The following is a 15,100-nucleotide window of genomic DNA, read 5'->3' as shown; positions in this document are numbered from 1 at the left end:
GCTTTTTAATGTTTTGTTTTAAAGGGCATAAAGCCGAATTGCTTTGAAAAAGGAGTGCACAAGAACAGTTTCATTCATTCACAAATATTTATTGAGCATCTACTAAATGTGAGCTACAGCTCTGGGTGGTAGGGGTTTACACAGCAGTGAACAGCAACACAAGTGCTGTCCTATATCTGTGGAGCTTTCTTCCTAATTGGGAGAGTCAGACAATAAGCAAATATACAAATGAATGCATACATGTATTATTATGCAGGAAGTTAGAGGAGGACGTGGGGCTCGAAGGTGAAGTGAAAGACACTATTTGAAGTAGGATAGTCAGGGATGACCTCTCTGATGAGATGACACTTGAAAGCCAAGACCTGAAAGCCATGTGGCTATCCCTCTAGGGGAAAAGTGTTCTACGTAGAGGGAACAGCGAATGCAAAGGCCCCTAGGTTGGAATGAGCTTGTTGTATATGTTTCATCAAGGGGACAATATGGTTAGAGCACAGTAAGCAGAGCAAAGGGTTTAGGAGCTGCCTTTTATTTATGTAGTTTTTTTTAAAGATTTATTTATTATTTGGAGGGGGAGGGGCAGCGGGAAAGGGAGAGAATCTCAGGCAGGCTCCCCTCTAGGCATGCAGTGAGTGACACAGGGCTCAATCCCAGGACCCTGAGATCATGACCCCAGCCAAAATCAAGAGTTGGACACTTAATGGACTGAGCCACCCAGGCGCCCCAGGAGCTGCTTTTTAAAGGAAGGATTTTAAGTTATAAGCTTATCCTATCCAAATGTAGTCACCCCCCCCCCCAAGATGCTCAATAGAGGTGTGTATTCCAAGAACACAAGACTACACGTGAATTGAGTACCACACTTACCGGATATTTCTTCACACTTACAAGGACCGTTTCTAGCTGCACAGGGAGGCTTCATCCAGAACCACAGCCTGCATAGGCTGCATTAAGCTCTCAGAGTAATTTGCTAATTAATAGTAGCAATAATCACGTGTATTGTTTCCATTGTTCTTATTGATTTCTTTTGTCTCTACCTCTCTGGGTTTGTTTTTTTCTTTTCTGCATCAACATACCAAATAAAAATTGTTCATCATAATATTGTTTATTAACCATTAAAATAATTATGTACCGTTTATTTCATTAGTCAGTACATTCTGAAATTGAGAATTTGCCATCCCAAGAAGGAACCACCTAATTAGGGCGAGAAGAGATGGTAAACTATTGACTTATGAAATTTAAAATATCTTTTGTTTCCATAAGGACTAAAATTTAAGAGGCACCTGGGTGGTTCAGTCGATTGGGTGCTGCCTTCAGCTTAGATTGTGATCTCAGGGTCTCAGTATCCATCCATCTGGCTCCCTGCTCAGCGAGGAGTCTGCTTCTCCCTCTCCTTCTCACTCTCCTTCTGTGCTCTTGCTTTCTCTCTCTTTTGCAAGTAAATAAATAAAATCTTAAAAAAAAGAACTAAAATTTAAGTTGAATCCCCCCCCAAAAAATACCTTTTTAAAAAATATTTGAGAAAACCTTAAAGTCCTCTAAACTAGGGTTCCTCCTGTTATCTCAGAGACCTTATGGCTATCATGCTTTGTGTATTGTCTTTCTGTTGCCCAGCCATGAAGATTTTTTACCTTTCCTGGCAGTTTGTTACATGCTAACTGTAGGGGAAAATCTTTAAAATGCTGTGAGAAGAAACTGTTGAAGCTGGAAATAAAACCGCTTAAACCCATATAAATGTGGGATGAGGGTTGATACAACTTGTAGAGCCTGCTTCCCTACCAATTCGAAACTTGGGAAAAAGCTTCCTAATCAAACACCATTTTTCCTCAATAAAAATAACCTTCTATTGATGTAAAGGACCTGAAAGACTTAATTCATTTGAGCAGAATATCAGAATAAAGCTCAAATAAAGTATCTTGTTCAGCCACTTAGAACTTTAAGGCTCTTGTTCCCACCACCTTTTCTGATGCTGTACTCTGTCCAGCTGGGAGGACTGGGCACCAAAGTGACTCCCAAGCACAGAAGTGTTCTTCACTGGGGGGGTCTGAGAGTGATTTTCCTGGGCATCACACCGTCCGCTGACAGCTCATCACCTTCCTCCTTCCAGGACCCTTGCTGGTGATGAATCCTGGACTGACAAATTGCTATTAAAGAGTTGTCTTACATCGTTTAAAGATGGGGATTTGATGAGGCAAATCTGCTACAGCTAGAGTGAAAATGAACCACTCCCATATTTTCTTATTCAAATCAAAACATAGAGATTTCAATTTTTAGAAGTATGATGTGTGCCGATAACAAGCTCTACCAGAGTTATGACAGCTCCTGTTGGAGCTATTTAAGAGAGAAAATAGAGATTAGGAAGGTTTCTGGGTGATTAGGGAGGATTTTCTAGTGGGATGAAAACTGTGTGAAAATAAATACTAAAAAGCTAAAGAGAAAGTTTCTTTCTTTACAGTTCAGGTAAAAATATTGTATTCTAAAAGTATTTGAGACAAGAGTGTTGGCTTGCTCACTGAAATGCCAACAGAATCCAGGTTTTTATTATTTATTTAATAAGGCCACCCCCCAGGACCTAGACTGTCCCACCTAGACACACTGTTGGTGCATATCATTGTGTATTACACATCTAAGGATATAGTCTTCACTTTTGCAAAGAAAGGTATTCTCGCCAATTTTGTGTGAAGCACCGGGCCCTATCAGTCCATCTCTATTTTTCCCCCTCCTTTTCAGAGGCTAGGATACGATGAAGTATTTCATACCACAAAAAAAAAAAAAAAAAAAAAAAAACAGTGCAAGCAATAAACTGTCGTAACAGACAACGGGCCTTGGTGTCAGACCTGCGATGGGAAGTGTGGGTGTCCCACTGGAAGCACATGGCCTATTTAAGGGTGGCTGCGACTACTCACCTTGCTTGTTGCCAGGCAGAAGGACAAGCCAGGCATTGTTAGATATTGAGATTTTGCAATAAAAGCCAGGGATCTGGGTCTTTATTGGGAAATATCACAATTTTAAAATGTGGATTCTATTGAGAAAAAAAAAAAAACTATGTTAGCTAATGAAGTTTACTTATAGTTCATATTTGCCTGTGGTTGCCTGTTTCCAAGCTGTGCATTGCATATTTCACAGGGGGAAAAAAAGAGCAAGGGGAGCAAGGCTGTTTATTCATCCATTCCCTCATTTTGCAAACATTCATGGAGTATCACATCGTGATTGGTGCTGTGGGACTTTCAAAGATAAGTAATACAGGGTCGTTGCACTCCAAGAACTCAGAGTCTAGTGGATGCCTCGTTCTAGCCTGGAAAACAAAACTGCAGTCACAGTTCAATTATTCTCTATGTTTATAGCCTTCAAATCAGCACCTCCAGCTCTAATCTCTCACCTGACCTTCAATGTATCTAATTTCCTTTAAATATGATATATCAATAAACTGGGTCTACCTGCATCAACGTCAATACATTGACATTTGTTCAAAGCAAAATAGTGAGGGGGGAGAAAAGAAATAAAAATATTACAAAAAAAATATGCAGAATGATTTTATGTGAATTTTTAAGGCACACAAAACAATAGTATATATTATAGGAACATCCAATTATAGGAAAAGTATAAAAACCTCCACAGCTGAAGGATAACAACACCCAGTTGAGGATAGTGGTTGCCTCTGGGGGAAGAAGGAGGGAAATGAGATGGAGCTGTTGGTCTGTAGTTGTGTATGCAACACTTTATTTCTTTAAAAATATCTGATGCGATTTCATAGACATTTGTTAAATCTTGATGATGGGTGCTAAGACATCCCATGTTTTTTCTGTCTTCCTGCTTATAATATTTTAAATAGATCATAAAAATAAAATAAGAATGCAAAATACCAGCACCACGAAATTAGATTTCTTTTTTCCTTATTCCTAAGGGAGTCCCTGTTCTAATTTTCACCATTGCCGTAGTGGCACTAGGCTCCCAGACTCAAAATACTTAAAACTTCCTTCTTGTTTATCCCCAGTGGCTAACCCAATCTGTTTATAAGGCATGTCCCCCTTTCCCACAATTTCCAAGTTCTCTCCTCCACCTCCCCGGGCCTCCTGGAAAGCAAGCACCATTCCACAGTCAACTTCCATGATCGTGCATGTGATGTTTCTCCTTCACAAAATGCCCCTTCCTTTCCTCGCTTTCCAAAACTTCTTCCTACAAGTGTGATTCCAATGCCACCTCTTCTGTAGAACTTGACCTATTTCTCTGCTGTTGTTATATTTTTGACGTGCACTGTATCCACTTTGGTACTGTATGATGCTCTTTGTTTGCGAGTTCATCTTAGGTGGAAATTTTGCTTTGGTTGTTGTGGTTCTGGTTCTTTTGATTTTTTCTCCCCCCACCCCCTCCTTCCCCAAGATCGCCTCTCCTTGTCCCAAATTCTTGTAGTTGTCTTTTTCTGTCTTCCCAGGTTAAACCATTGAGAAGCAGGTTTTCATGACTGAAAGAGTCATGATTTAATCTAGAGCCTTGGTTTGGTGCCTGGTAGTTCTGCTCCTTCCCTCCTCTCCAACCAAGTAGGGATCACAGTCCTGGGCAGTGGTCACAGCATTTTTAACGTCTGTTCACTAGCGGCGGTCCTGCCCCAGCTCCCTGGCTCATGTGATCATCCTGTATCCATGCATGGGCTTTTAGTCTCCATTCTTTCTGATTCTATGTGACATCAGGTCGCTATAGTCTGTCCTGTCCTGAGCCCAATAGGCCACTCCAATTTCCACCCAGTGGTATACATTTCAGTTCAAAGTTTGGTCCACAGACTAAACTTAATCTTATTTCTAAGGGTGGCTATGCTCCATTGGTTTTGTTTTAAATTTTCATTCCTATGTGCTTGATATGAGCAGGAGAAACAATTCTCTTAGATGGGGTTTATGGTAGATCTGCTATGTTCTTACAGCAAATAGTTTCTTCCTTTAGGTCTAGTATAGGTCAAGAATTTCTTGGGTTCAGTATAGTCTCAGTGACATAAATGCTGACATGTCAAGGTGTGTAAGAAACTGAAGAAAAGGTAATGGTGAGATAAAGCTTCTGGTACATCGGATTAATAAATGGAGGAACTGCTAATCCAGAGACGATAGATTCTTCACTGATTCTACTTCCCAAATTAGTATTCGCATTAGGAAATGTGAATTAGGAAATTCGCATTAGGAAAAGCATTAGGATGCTTTTAGGAAATAGGTGGACTAGTACAGACTTGTTAAATATTCTGTGAAAATGAGAGCTGTTCAGCTTACAGGGGTGCCTAAAGTTTATAAAGTGCCCTGTTTTAGTAGCTTGGTGTTTGGCAAAACAGATGTTTGGGAAATTATAATAGGTTAGTAGTTAGATTGATTCCACATTAATACTTGTGGGAAAGAGATTCATGGGACTTTTTCATTCTCCTTTACATTTGGGAACTCAGTGAAAATTATATATGGAAACAGAGCTTGTGATATAGAATCACTATCAAGGAACCATAGGCCCAGCTCATTCCAAGAGCGCCAGAGCTATCACACATTTGCCAGCCACGAATAATTGTGAGCACAATAAAGCTCATTCCAGAACAGCCAAATTAAAACGTGTAAGTGTTGGAGGGTTTTCTGTGGGATTTTTGTTTTGTTTTTTGGGTTTTTTTTTTTTTTTTAATATTCTTCTTTTCCTCTGGAATCTTTCAAGTAGAGCAACTGGCATTTCTACTTCACAGATGAAACAGACTAGAGATGAAAAGCTTGTAGCCTGCTTTATAATCCTCACCTTTACCTTTCTGCCATTTGTGAGGGATATGTAAGCCCTAAAGAAAATCCCATGTAGGGATGCCTAGGTGGCTCAGCGGTTGAGCGTCTGCCTTCGGCTCAGGTCGTGATCCTGGGGTCCTGGGATCGAGTCCCGCATTGGGCTCCCTGCAGGGGGCCTGCTTCTCTTCTGATTATGTTTCTGCCTCTCTCTGTCTGTCTCTCATGAATAAATAAAATCTTAAAAAAAAAAAGTCCTGAGTAAGAGTCTCTGAAGCAGAAATTTTTTATCAGATTCTGAGGGAAAGGCTAAACTTCTCATTAGTCAAATCAGCTTTGGTCACATGGGGCAAAAGCTCATGGAGAGATCAGGACAGGGCATATCAGCTTGCCAGTGAGATACCTTCCCCAGCATCCCCTGTGCAAAGGCTGCACTCATTGACTCTACCCCTTGACACCTTCACACTAAGTGGCCAATGCCAACTGCTAAATCTCAAAATCATGTTCCTCTCTCCCACCATAGTACAATCTCCATGAAGGCAAAGGCATCTCTGATATCTCTTTGTATTTCTCCATGGCCCCCATTGTAGGGCTTCCATATTGGAGTAGTGGAAGAAGAATTTGTTTCACCGTATTTGATTTCATATTAAGAATTTTTTTCCATTTTTCCCAAAAGGTGGAATACTTCTTTTCCATCAAATTTAAACATACTACGCAGAGCTCCCTTTACTTTCTAGGAGTTCGATTTTTCTCACAATCATTTCCAGATGCCACCACCATTGCTGAGACAACTCTTAGAATACAGAGCACATTATAGTAGGAAATGGATTCAGGTGGCCCCATGTGCTCCCTTCCTGATTCTAATACTTTTTTTCCTTAATAAAAACAATGCATCCAGAGGTGATAGATGATACTCTTTAGTTTAGAAAGCATGAATAAAAACTCCCCTTTCCTCCTCCTTACAATTATGTCCATGGAGATTTCCACCAAGCAAAGGGATTTTTTTTTTCCTCATTACCCAATATAGGAAAATCCCACTTAACGTGTCGCCAGTGTGCTGGCGAATGGTTACAGGCCTACAGATATAATCCTAATGTGCTTGTTTGCTGTTTTCCCCAATTAGTCATGGTGTATTAAAGTGAATAAAATCTTTTAAAGTCTTTTGGCAGCTATTTTTGCTGAAGCGCTCACATCTGCATTTGAAGAACAATAATTGTGAATATTCTGATTTGGAAATAAAGAGAAATTGAAAATGTTTTCTGGGAAAAAAAAACCACTAAATGACATAGAGAGAAAAGCAGTCCCTAGAGCAGAATACAATAACTCTTAAAGCTTAAGATTTAGGAAATAATTTAAATTTTGCTGATGCCTCTACTCCAGCCTCAGGCTTCCTGGGCTCTAGAGAAGATTCTGGGATGTGGAACGAATCAAGTATCGATCCTGCTTTAGGATAATCCTTCTATCTATGGAATGTGAATTTAAGGAGATTAATGGATACAATGAATGAAATTCTAGGTTTCTTATTTTGCTGCTTAACATTCCAAAGCTGCTACACCACTGCTTGACTAGGCAGGATAGAATCCGTTAAAATCACAAAATATATGCATCTCAATGAGAAATGGATGTTCCAGCAGAAAGACAAGACCAGCCACATATTTGGACTACATACAAGGCAGTCATCATAACAACTGCAAACTGCATTTACTGAGCACGTTCCATGTCGATGAGGCATTTTTCTAAGTGTTACCCATATTATCCCCTTTAAACCTTACATCGGGGCTGTGAGTTGGTTATTATCATGATTTTAGAGATGAGGAAGTTTAGGGACAGAGAAGTTTAGTAGTTTACCCAAAGTCATGCTGCTAGATTTGAAACTGGTGAGTGCAGTACCAGCACCAGAACCCTGACCTCTGTAAATGTATTACCTTTCTACATTTACAATGAATATTTATTTATTCCTTGTGTATATATATAGGGGTTGCCAGTTGGGTTTGTAAAAGAACGTGACGCAACACTGCAATAAGCTGTTGATCTAAAATATGACGTAAAAGGGGCCCTGGGTAGCTCGGTCGGTTAAGTGCCCAACTCTTAATTTTGGCTCAGGTCATGATTGTGAGATCCAGCCCTGTGTCAGGCTCCATGCTCAGTGGGGAGTCTACTTAGACTCTCTCTCAAATAAAATAAAATAAAATAAAATAAAATAAAATAAAATAAAATAAAATATGACATAGCCCAAACTACAAAACCCAAGGGTAGCACCAGTTTATGTTTTTACTCATTGCATGCCATGTACCAAATTACTAGCAGACAAACCTCAAAGAGAGTATTTTTGATCTGTAAAGTCCTATGTGTTTCAAATGCTGGTTTCTTCTCTTGCCCTTTTTCAGTAATTAAGATCAGCCTGTGGTTTAACATCTGAATAGTTAGTAATAGTGACCATGTGTGTAAGCTATCCTTCAAAGAAGGTATTACAGGTACAAGGTATTGTCACAGTGTCTGGTGATTAAGGTAATGCTCCAAGTATTTCCATTAAGCCCTTTGGACTGGGAAACTTTAAGTTGCATTGCAGCAACTATATTCTACTGAAATTCAAATTCTGAAGCCTAGCGTGTGTATAGCTTGATCTTTGGGGACTCAGAACTTTATCAGAATCAGACTGTATGACAGATCATCTCTCTCTAGTAAAACATGTTTTATTGGCTTACGAAATTTCTTGGACAGAGCTCGTAAGACTTTGGAATATTTCTGCCCTGATACTTCTTGTCTCTCCCGAGCATCCTGAGATGTAGTTGGCATAGATGGACTCTGACTAGTAAGGTATCCCATTGGCCAGATGACCCAAGTAGACTTTCGAAAGCATTAGTCCATTAATGACTTAAGCTGGGGTACAGATTTCTGATTGCTGCACAGGTGGGGTGGGATACTCTCGCTTGGATTTGGAGTTAACCACAAAGCACTGAGGGGAAGAGTGGCCAGGCAAGCCTGTGCTTGTTGACTCAGCTGTTCTGGGGGGCAGACAGCCAGACGGTGGACCTGGGGATGTAAAGAAAGAATATGAGTTTTGAAGCTTTAAGTCCCAGATCTATTACTCATTAGATCCATTCCCTGGGAGCACTCTGAAAGCTCTCTCTCTGTGGCTCAGTTTTCCTTTCTGTAAAATAGATGTAATACCTGGCCCTGAAGCTCACCACTTTAGCTGCACAGTAGAGAATATAGTATTTCCATCCTCCTCTCCCACTGACAACCCAGGAAAACCACATACATTCCTCCATCTATAGCTGCATGTAGGTTTTTTCTAGTTCACGGTCTTTGATTATGTGGTTCTTTCTTCCTGGAATGTCTATTTCCTCATTTCTGTGTGTCTGGACTCCTACCCTCTTTTGCAAGTCCTAGTTTAAATATTCTGTCTAAAACGAATCCTCCTCCAATTCTATGGAACAGGAGTAATTTCTCTCTTCTCTGTGTTCCAGCCCCCTTGGGGGTGCTTGATGGCACTGGCGTGCCCTTTCTTGGATTGCACTCATTTATATGCTGCTTTTATCTTTCCTACTGGACTGTAAGCTTCTTGTGAGGGAAATAAAGTCTAGTCCATCACTGTATCCCTATGCAGTGCTTAGCATGGTTCCTTGCACATTGGAAATCAGTAACTGTGTGTTTAATTGAATTGAATGAGAGAGGGAAACTGAACTTTGTGCAAATCTGTGAACCTTTCTCCCTGCCCAGGATCGAGGGACTCAGCTCCTTTGACTGAGTCTGACATAACCTGAAGTGATAAGGAAGACAGAGCTCGTGATTTTCTCTAGTCCTACCAAAAATCTATCATATTCTTCAGGAATCTGTTCCCTCCTGGTAGATGGGCATATTCTGGGGTTTTATAGATTGAATACATTTTTTTTAAATACTATCAAAGAGAATGGAGCTGGACCAACTTCAAACATGAAATTGCCAGGGGAAAATATCCAGACAATCTGCATTTTACTTGATTTATAGTTAGGAAATTACTGATTTTTTTTTCTTCTCTTCGTTATTGCATATGGTCATCTTACTTTTAAACTACAAGAGTATCCATTCCTTTCTTTGCTTAGCCTCTAGGAATAAAAAATAGGTGAAAAACCAAGAGGATGAATTTGCACATTGCCGTGTGTATGATAAAATGGAAGCCACAAAATAAATTTACGTTTATAGTGTTCACTTACCAGGACTATCAACATGTTTTATACATTGATTTTTTTTCCATCTGTATTGTTTTAGAAATATGTAATTATCAAGTTTCCTTTATAGTGTTATTCATGCAACTAGGTAATACAGAAACTGTCTTTGGGGCAGCCCAGGTGGCTCAACGGTTTAGCACCGCCTTCAGCCTAGGGTCTGATCTTGGAGACCCGGGATCGAGTCCCACGTCAGGCTCCCTGCATAGAGCCTGCTTCTCCCTCTCCTGTGTCTCTGCCTCTCTCTCTCTCTCTCTGTCTCTAATAAATAAATAAAATATTTTTTAAAAATACAGAAAATGCCTTTAAATCTCCAGTTAAAATGGGACGTTGAGCTGTAGATGCACACGGGGACAGTCTGGTACTAAAGATTTGCTACAAGTGAACCTCAAAAATATTGCCACCATGGATGATAATCTCGCCAACTCCCTCATCAACTTCTTGCCCTCTGTGCATTCAGCCCTTCTCTCATTAAATCCTTGACTTAATACATTATCCTGTTTGCCTATTTTGTTGCTTCTCAGCAGCTACTAATAAACCCAAAGGACTTGATCTTTCAGAAAATTTTCACAACTGCAGTAATCACACTGGAATGCTTCACAGCAAAAGGAACATTTTGTCTGAAATTCCATTCAACACACATTTATCGAGCAACTGCCATGGGCTGGAAAGCCTGGGATACCCATTCATTCCTTGTTTTGTTTGAGCTTAGAGAGCGAATTAGACACAAACCCAGCTACCATGTAGGTCAAACTATGATTAATGTGAATAGGGTGAGGCAAAGCACTTAAGGATGAGGAAAGGAAAAACATTAACACTTAAACTGCAAACCATATCTTCTTGGGGATGATATTCAACACATTTAATAATCTGTATGGCTGGGCACTGGCCGGAGAGAAGGGACATTAGCTAAAGGTGGAGCATAGTCCTAAAAAGCCAGGCAGTAGCTCTTAAGTCATTGGATATGGGAAGGTCTGAGGGCTTCTGGGTGAAGTGGGTCAGGAATGGGGTAGCAAGGAGGCACTGGTTTGGGGAGGATAGGGGACTCATCTGAAGGGCGGCAGCCTTCACCAGCTGTTTTGAAACTATTTCAATATTTCACTCCTGGTGTGACCATTGTGGTACAAAGCAGCAGAAGATCAAACACAGCCACTCTATGAGCTAAGTATTAAGCAGAATTTAAAATGAAGAAAACACTTATTAGAGACGAGATAGAGGCACAGAGCTAGTAAAAGATAGAACTGAGTTTAACCTGCTTCTTCCTTGGTTCTAAAGCCCATTGTCTGTATTAGTAACAAATTCATATGGACAAGTCAAGAGAAGGAGGAGGAGGAGGAAGATGACCATGATAGTGATTTACAGAGAAAGTGCCTTTTGAGGAAAGCCTCTAAAATATCAAAAGATATCTTCTTATCATACATCCAAGAGTATGTGACGCCAGGTTAGTTTTTTTCATTCCTGGGAAGAATCTTATTACTGTTCTTTTCCTAGGTAGCCTTCTTTCCTTTCCTTTCTTCCCACATCTAACACTCCCTTTAGATAACAAGTCTTAATCTAGAGTTCAGATGAAGAGGGACCATGAAGGAGCTTCCAAAATCTTAGAACCCATTGTATTTGCATCTGTCATTGTGCATCTTTGTGGGAAGATGATCCCTAGTTTTCTTCAGGTCCTTAGAGGCCTCTGTATAACTCTATTACATTAGAGGAAACTCAATAATATCCCACAGATGGAAATTTTAGGCATTATGATGTCATGTAATGTAACATTCTGAAAATACAACATATCCGCTCGGATTTCAATGGACTGAAAAGTGAGTACCCTCTCTTTGGCACTACTTAGATATTGCTGTCAAATAGATGGTGTTTCCCCTTACACGTATCAATGAATACTCTTGAGCTTTTTAGAGAAATGAGAGACCACAGGACTCAGGCACCCAACCTTGGCAGACAATTCTGACGTGTTACCTGGGGCTGACGTTTGGAGATCCCAGGTCTGGCAATTCCAGCACACATGAGACAGTGGGGCTGGTGGCCTAGTGTAGTTAAGTTCAAGCTCAGATCCAAGCACTGGAGTTCAACCTTGGCTCTCACTTCCCTATTCTGTACCTTCGAACAAGTTAATCTCCAAGTGCCACCATATTCTTATCTTGAAAATGAGAGTACTCATAGCACCTATTTTTTATAGTTGCTATGGAGAGGAAGCGGTTGATACAAGGTGGGACTGACCACAAAGGCTCACGGCAGCTGAACTCTTGCACCAAGGTCAGTGCCAGAAGATTAGAGGATTCAATATCCCCCCCTCCCCGAATCTACTTCTTTCAGCACTCACTTCTTCTTGTTTCCTAGTTGGCCATAATTTCTGTGCCAGGATCCTCTATTCCTGTTTTCTTGTCTCCATACATGGCTTCCCTTGCCCCATCAATGGAGTGGGAACAGTTGTTAGGGAATAAAAACTGTGACATGATTCTGGAGGCTTGTCCTCTTTTAATGTAGAAAATAAAAATATCTCAACACTCCACAATTACTCATCCAATCCAGTAAAACTAAAACCAAAGGGAAGTAGCACCTCCATGTTATGCTTTTCCTGGCAAGGCTCATACTTCTAGTTCCCTATTTTGTTTCTAAAGTACAGCTTATATTTCAAGCCATGTCAATAAAACTGTTAATCAGTGAACATTGCTTGAGAGTTTAATATACGTAAGGCATAAAAGGGGATAAAAGCAGTTGCATTTGTAAAAAATAAATACACATGATGTGAAGATTGGCAAGGTTTCTGTATCATCACTCATTCCTATTTAACTGGAGTCTACCTTTTTTTGCGTTTAGAGTGTTTTGAAAGATGAATGGACATTGCAGCCCAGTTTGAGAAAGCCATGGCAAAGTCAGTTCAGAAACATCACTTTAGCGCTTCTGAACCTTCTCTTCCAGCAACTTTAGTCTTCAACAGCATCTCCTTTAATATTGATGGTTCCATCCAATATAAAGAAAAGTCTTATTTCTCTGCCTCTGAAGCCCTAGATGCTTACATTGACGATTTTTATTTAAGCTGTAAGCTGCCTGATATTAATGATACAAAGGTTAACCCGGATCAGAGCCCTCTCGAATTTCTTGCTAAACTAAACAGTGGTAAGCTTTCATTATTCTCTGAGTTCAATTTTCAATTATCTATAGAAAGCTGATGCTTTGAGAAGATCTATGATCTAAAAGACTTCTCTTTTTTTTTTTTTTTTTTTTTTGGAAAATAATTGTCTTACATTCTGTGAATCTTTTTAGAATATTGTTATATAATTTTAAGTTCCAAAACTTTTTTAGCAATGGATCCCTTTGAATTGAGATTAATTACAGAAAACACCCCCCAGCCTTGATTTCAGAGTGGAAAAGCTCTGGCCTTGGCTATAAAGCCTTGGACTATGTGACTAAAAGTATTACAAAGGCACTTAAATTCTCCAAAATGAGAATAACAGTAGGAACACCTCGCAGGGTTATTGTGGGAACTAAATGTATGTGGAATGCTCTGTAAATTGTCATGGCTCTCGGGTCCTCAGGTTCTCTCTGTAGCACAATCAGCACTGTAATGGAGGGAGGTGACTTGAGGTCTGGTTCCCATTCTGCTAATGAGTTAAGATAAGAGAAAAGTCACTTACTCTCCCTGGGCTTTACTTTCTTTCTCAATAAGATCAGTAGACTGAAATTTATGAACTCTTATGATTTTAAAATTCTACGCTATGTAGATTACAGAAAAAAAATTGTTCAATGCCAGTGTTTCTCATTTAAAAAGTCTTATTTGTAGAAGCTGAAAAAAAAATACCACCATGAAAACAAAACTGGATAAAAATCTGCATTTGTGACTGATTGACCATGAAGCCCTTGGGGATATAACCTCCTCTGATAGTAACTTCTCTTATCTGTATGAGTAGGAATAATAATATACTAATAGTAAGGATGCCTATTCCTTCACTAAAAATGGGAAGCTATACATTACAAAAGTAAAGTGACCTGTATTGTCATGGATTTTGCATTGTTATGAGAACAACATTTGCCCTATTAACGTGGGCAAGGTTAGAGTACATCCAACAGCTTGTTATTTTTTCATAAGTGAAAAACATAAAGTGACATGAGAATTCGTGCAAACGTGACATAGTCCTACACAAGAGAAAACTATGATTCTTTAACCTAAGTCGTATTATAGAATATTTGACATGGTCTGGTCAATGGGCAAGCATCATACTGGGGATTGAGTGTGAAAGTGTGGTTCAAGTGTCTATATTATCCAAGCAATTGAAATGCAAAATATATTGTAACTGAGTCAGTAATATTGCTGGTTTTTCTGATGAGGATTTTCACCCTTTTTTTAAGGTTCAGTGCAGAAAGTCTTTCTGTGTCTGTTTTTCTCCTTGAATCCAGAGAAGAGACTGTATAAGTGCTACTTGTTAATGATTTGGAATGTGATACAGGCACTTGCTCTTTCCTGCATCCTTTTGGGTTGTTAACTCCCCCAGCAGTATTATTCTTGACACTTCTTTGTAGAGGGAAATAGAGGGTTTTCTTTTTTTTCTGATTATTAAAGTAGTTATGGCAATAGCATTTCAGAAAAGACATGAGAAAATGGAAATCAATTATAATCTCAATGGAGAAAACTGTCAATAGTTCTATATATAAACCTCCCCCTTTTTCGAAACAAATACGTATGATAGAATCGTACTATCCATTCTGTTCCATAATCTTATTTATTCACTTGTCAATAAGTTGAGAATATCTTTTCATATCATTAAAATAGTTCTGATCTTTACATTAAATGGTTCTATGGGACTTCATTGTCTCTGTCGGGCATTTTAGTTGTCACTAATATCCATTCAAAATGTTGCAATTGCCACCATTGTACATACATGTTTAGGTAGCCGTCCAGTTACTTCCTTAGGATAAGTTCCTAGGCATGGGGCTTCTGGATCAAACAACATGCACATTTTTAAGGGTTTGAGTTATACTACTCAACTGTCTTCCAGAAAGGACATAGCAATTTTATATTCTCTCCAAGGGAGGGGAAGCACCCTTTTTTCCCTATAATCTCACCATCCAGGAATATTATCTTCTTACATCCTTGCCAATCTGCTGGGTAAAAATTGGTATCTGTGTTTACTGATCATTTGCTTTTCTTCTTTTGTGACCTGC

The 15,100-nt window shown here is 39.5% G+C and overlaps 1 protein-coding gene across 9 annotated transcripts in view; it reads left to right on the top strand.

The window, feature by feature from the left end:
• The window catches only part of GRIP1 (glutamate receptor interacting protein 1), a 660,770-nt gene that overhangs the window by 418,247 nt on the left and 227,423 nt on the right, over positions 1-15,100 (top strand). For 4 of the 9 annotated variants that reach the window (XM_038549944.1, XM_038549942.1, XM_038549941.1 and 1 more), the window contains exons 1-3: positions 11,699-11,742; positions 12,117-12,193; positions 12,758-13,057. The exons of 1 other annotated variant lie outside the window; for it this stretch is intronic. In XM_038549944.1, the coding sequence (XP_038405872.1) occupies positions 12,775-13,057 (283 nt within the window). In that variant the 5' untranslated portion in view covers positions 11,699-11,742; positions 12,117-12,193; positions 12,758-12,774. Of the gene's footprint in view, positions 1-11,692; positions 11,743-12,116; positions 12,194-12,757; positions 13,058-15,100 lie in introns of those variants that run through there. 4 more of the 9 variants (XM_038549949.1, XM_038549947.1, XM_038549951.1 and 1 more) reach the window with 4 other exon arrangements.

Source organism: Canis lupus, chromosome 10 (assembly GCF_011100685.1).
Source record: "Canis lupus familiaris isolate Mischka breed German Shepherd chromosome 10, alternate assembly UU_Cfam_GSD_1.0, whole genome shotgun sequence".
NCBI classification, from domain to species: Eukaryota; Metazoa; Chordata; class Mammalia; order Carnivora; family Canidae; genus Canis; species Canis lupus.
This window is presented reverse-complemented; position numbering and strand designations above follow the sequence as displayed.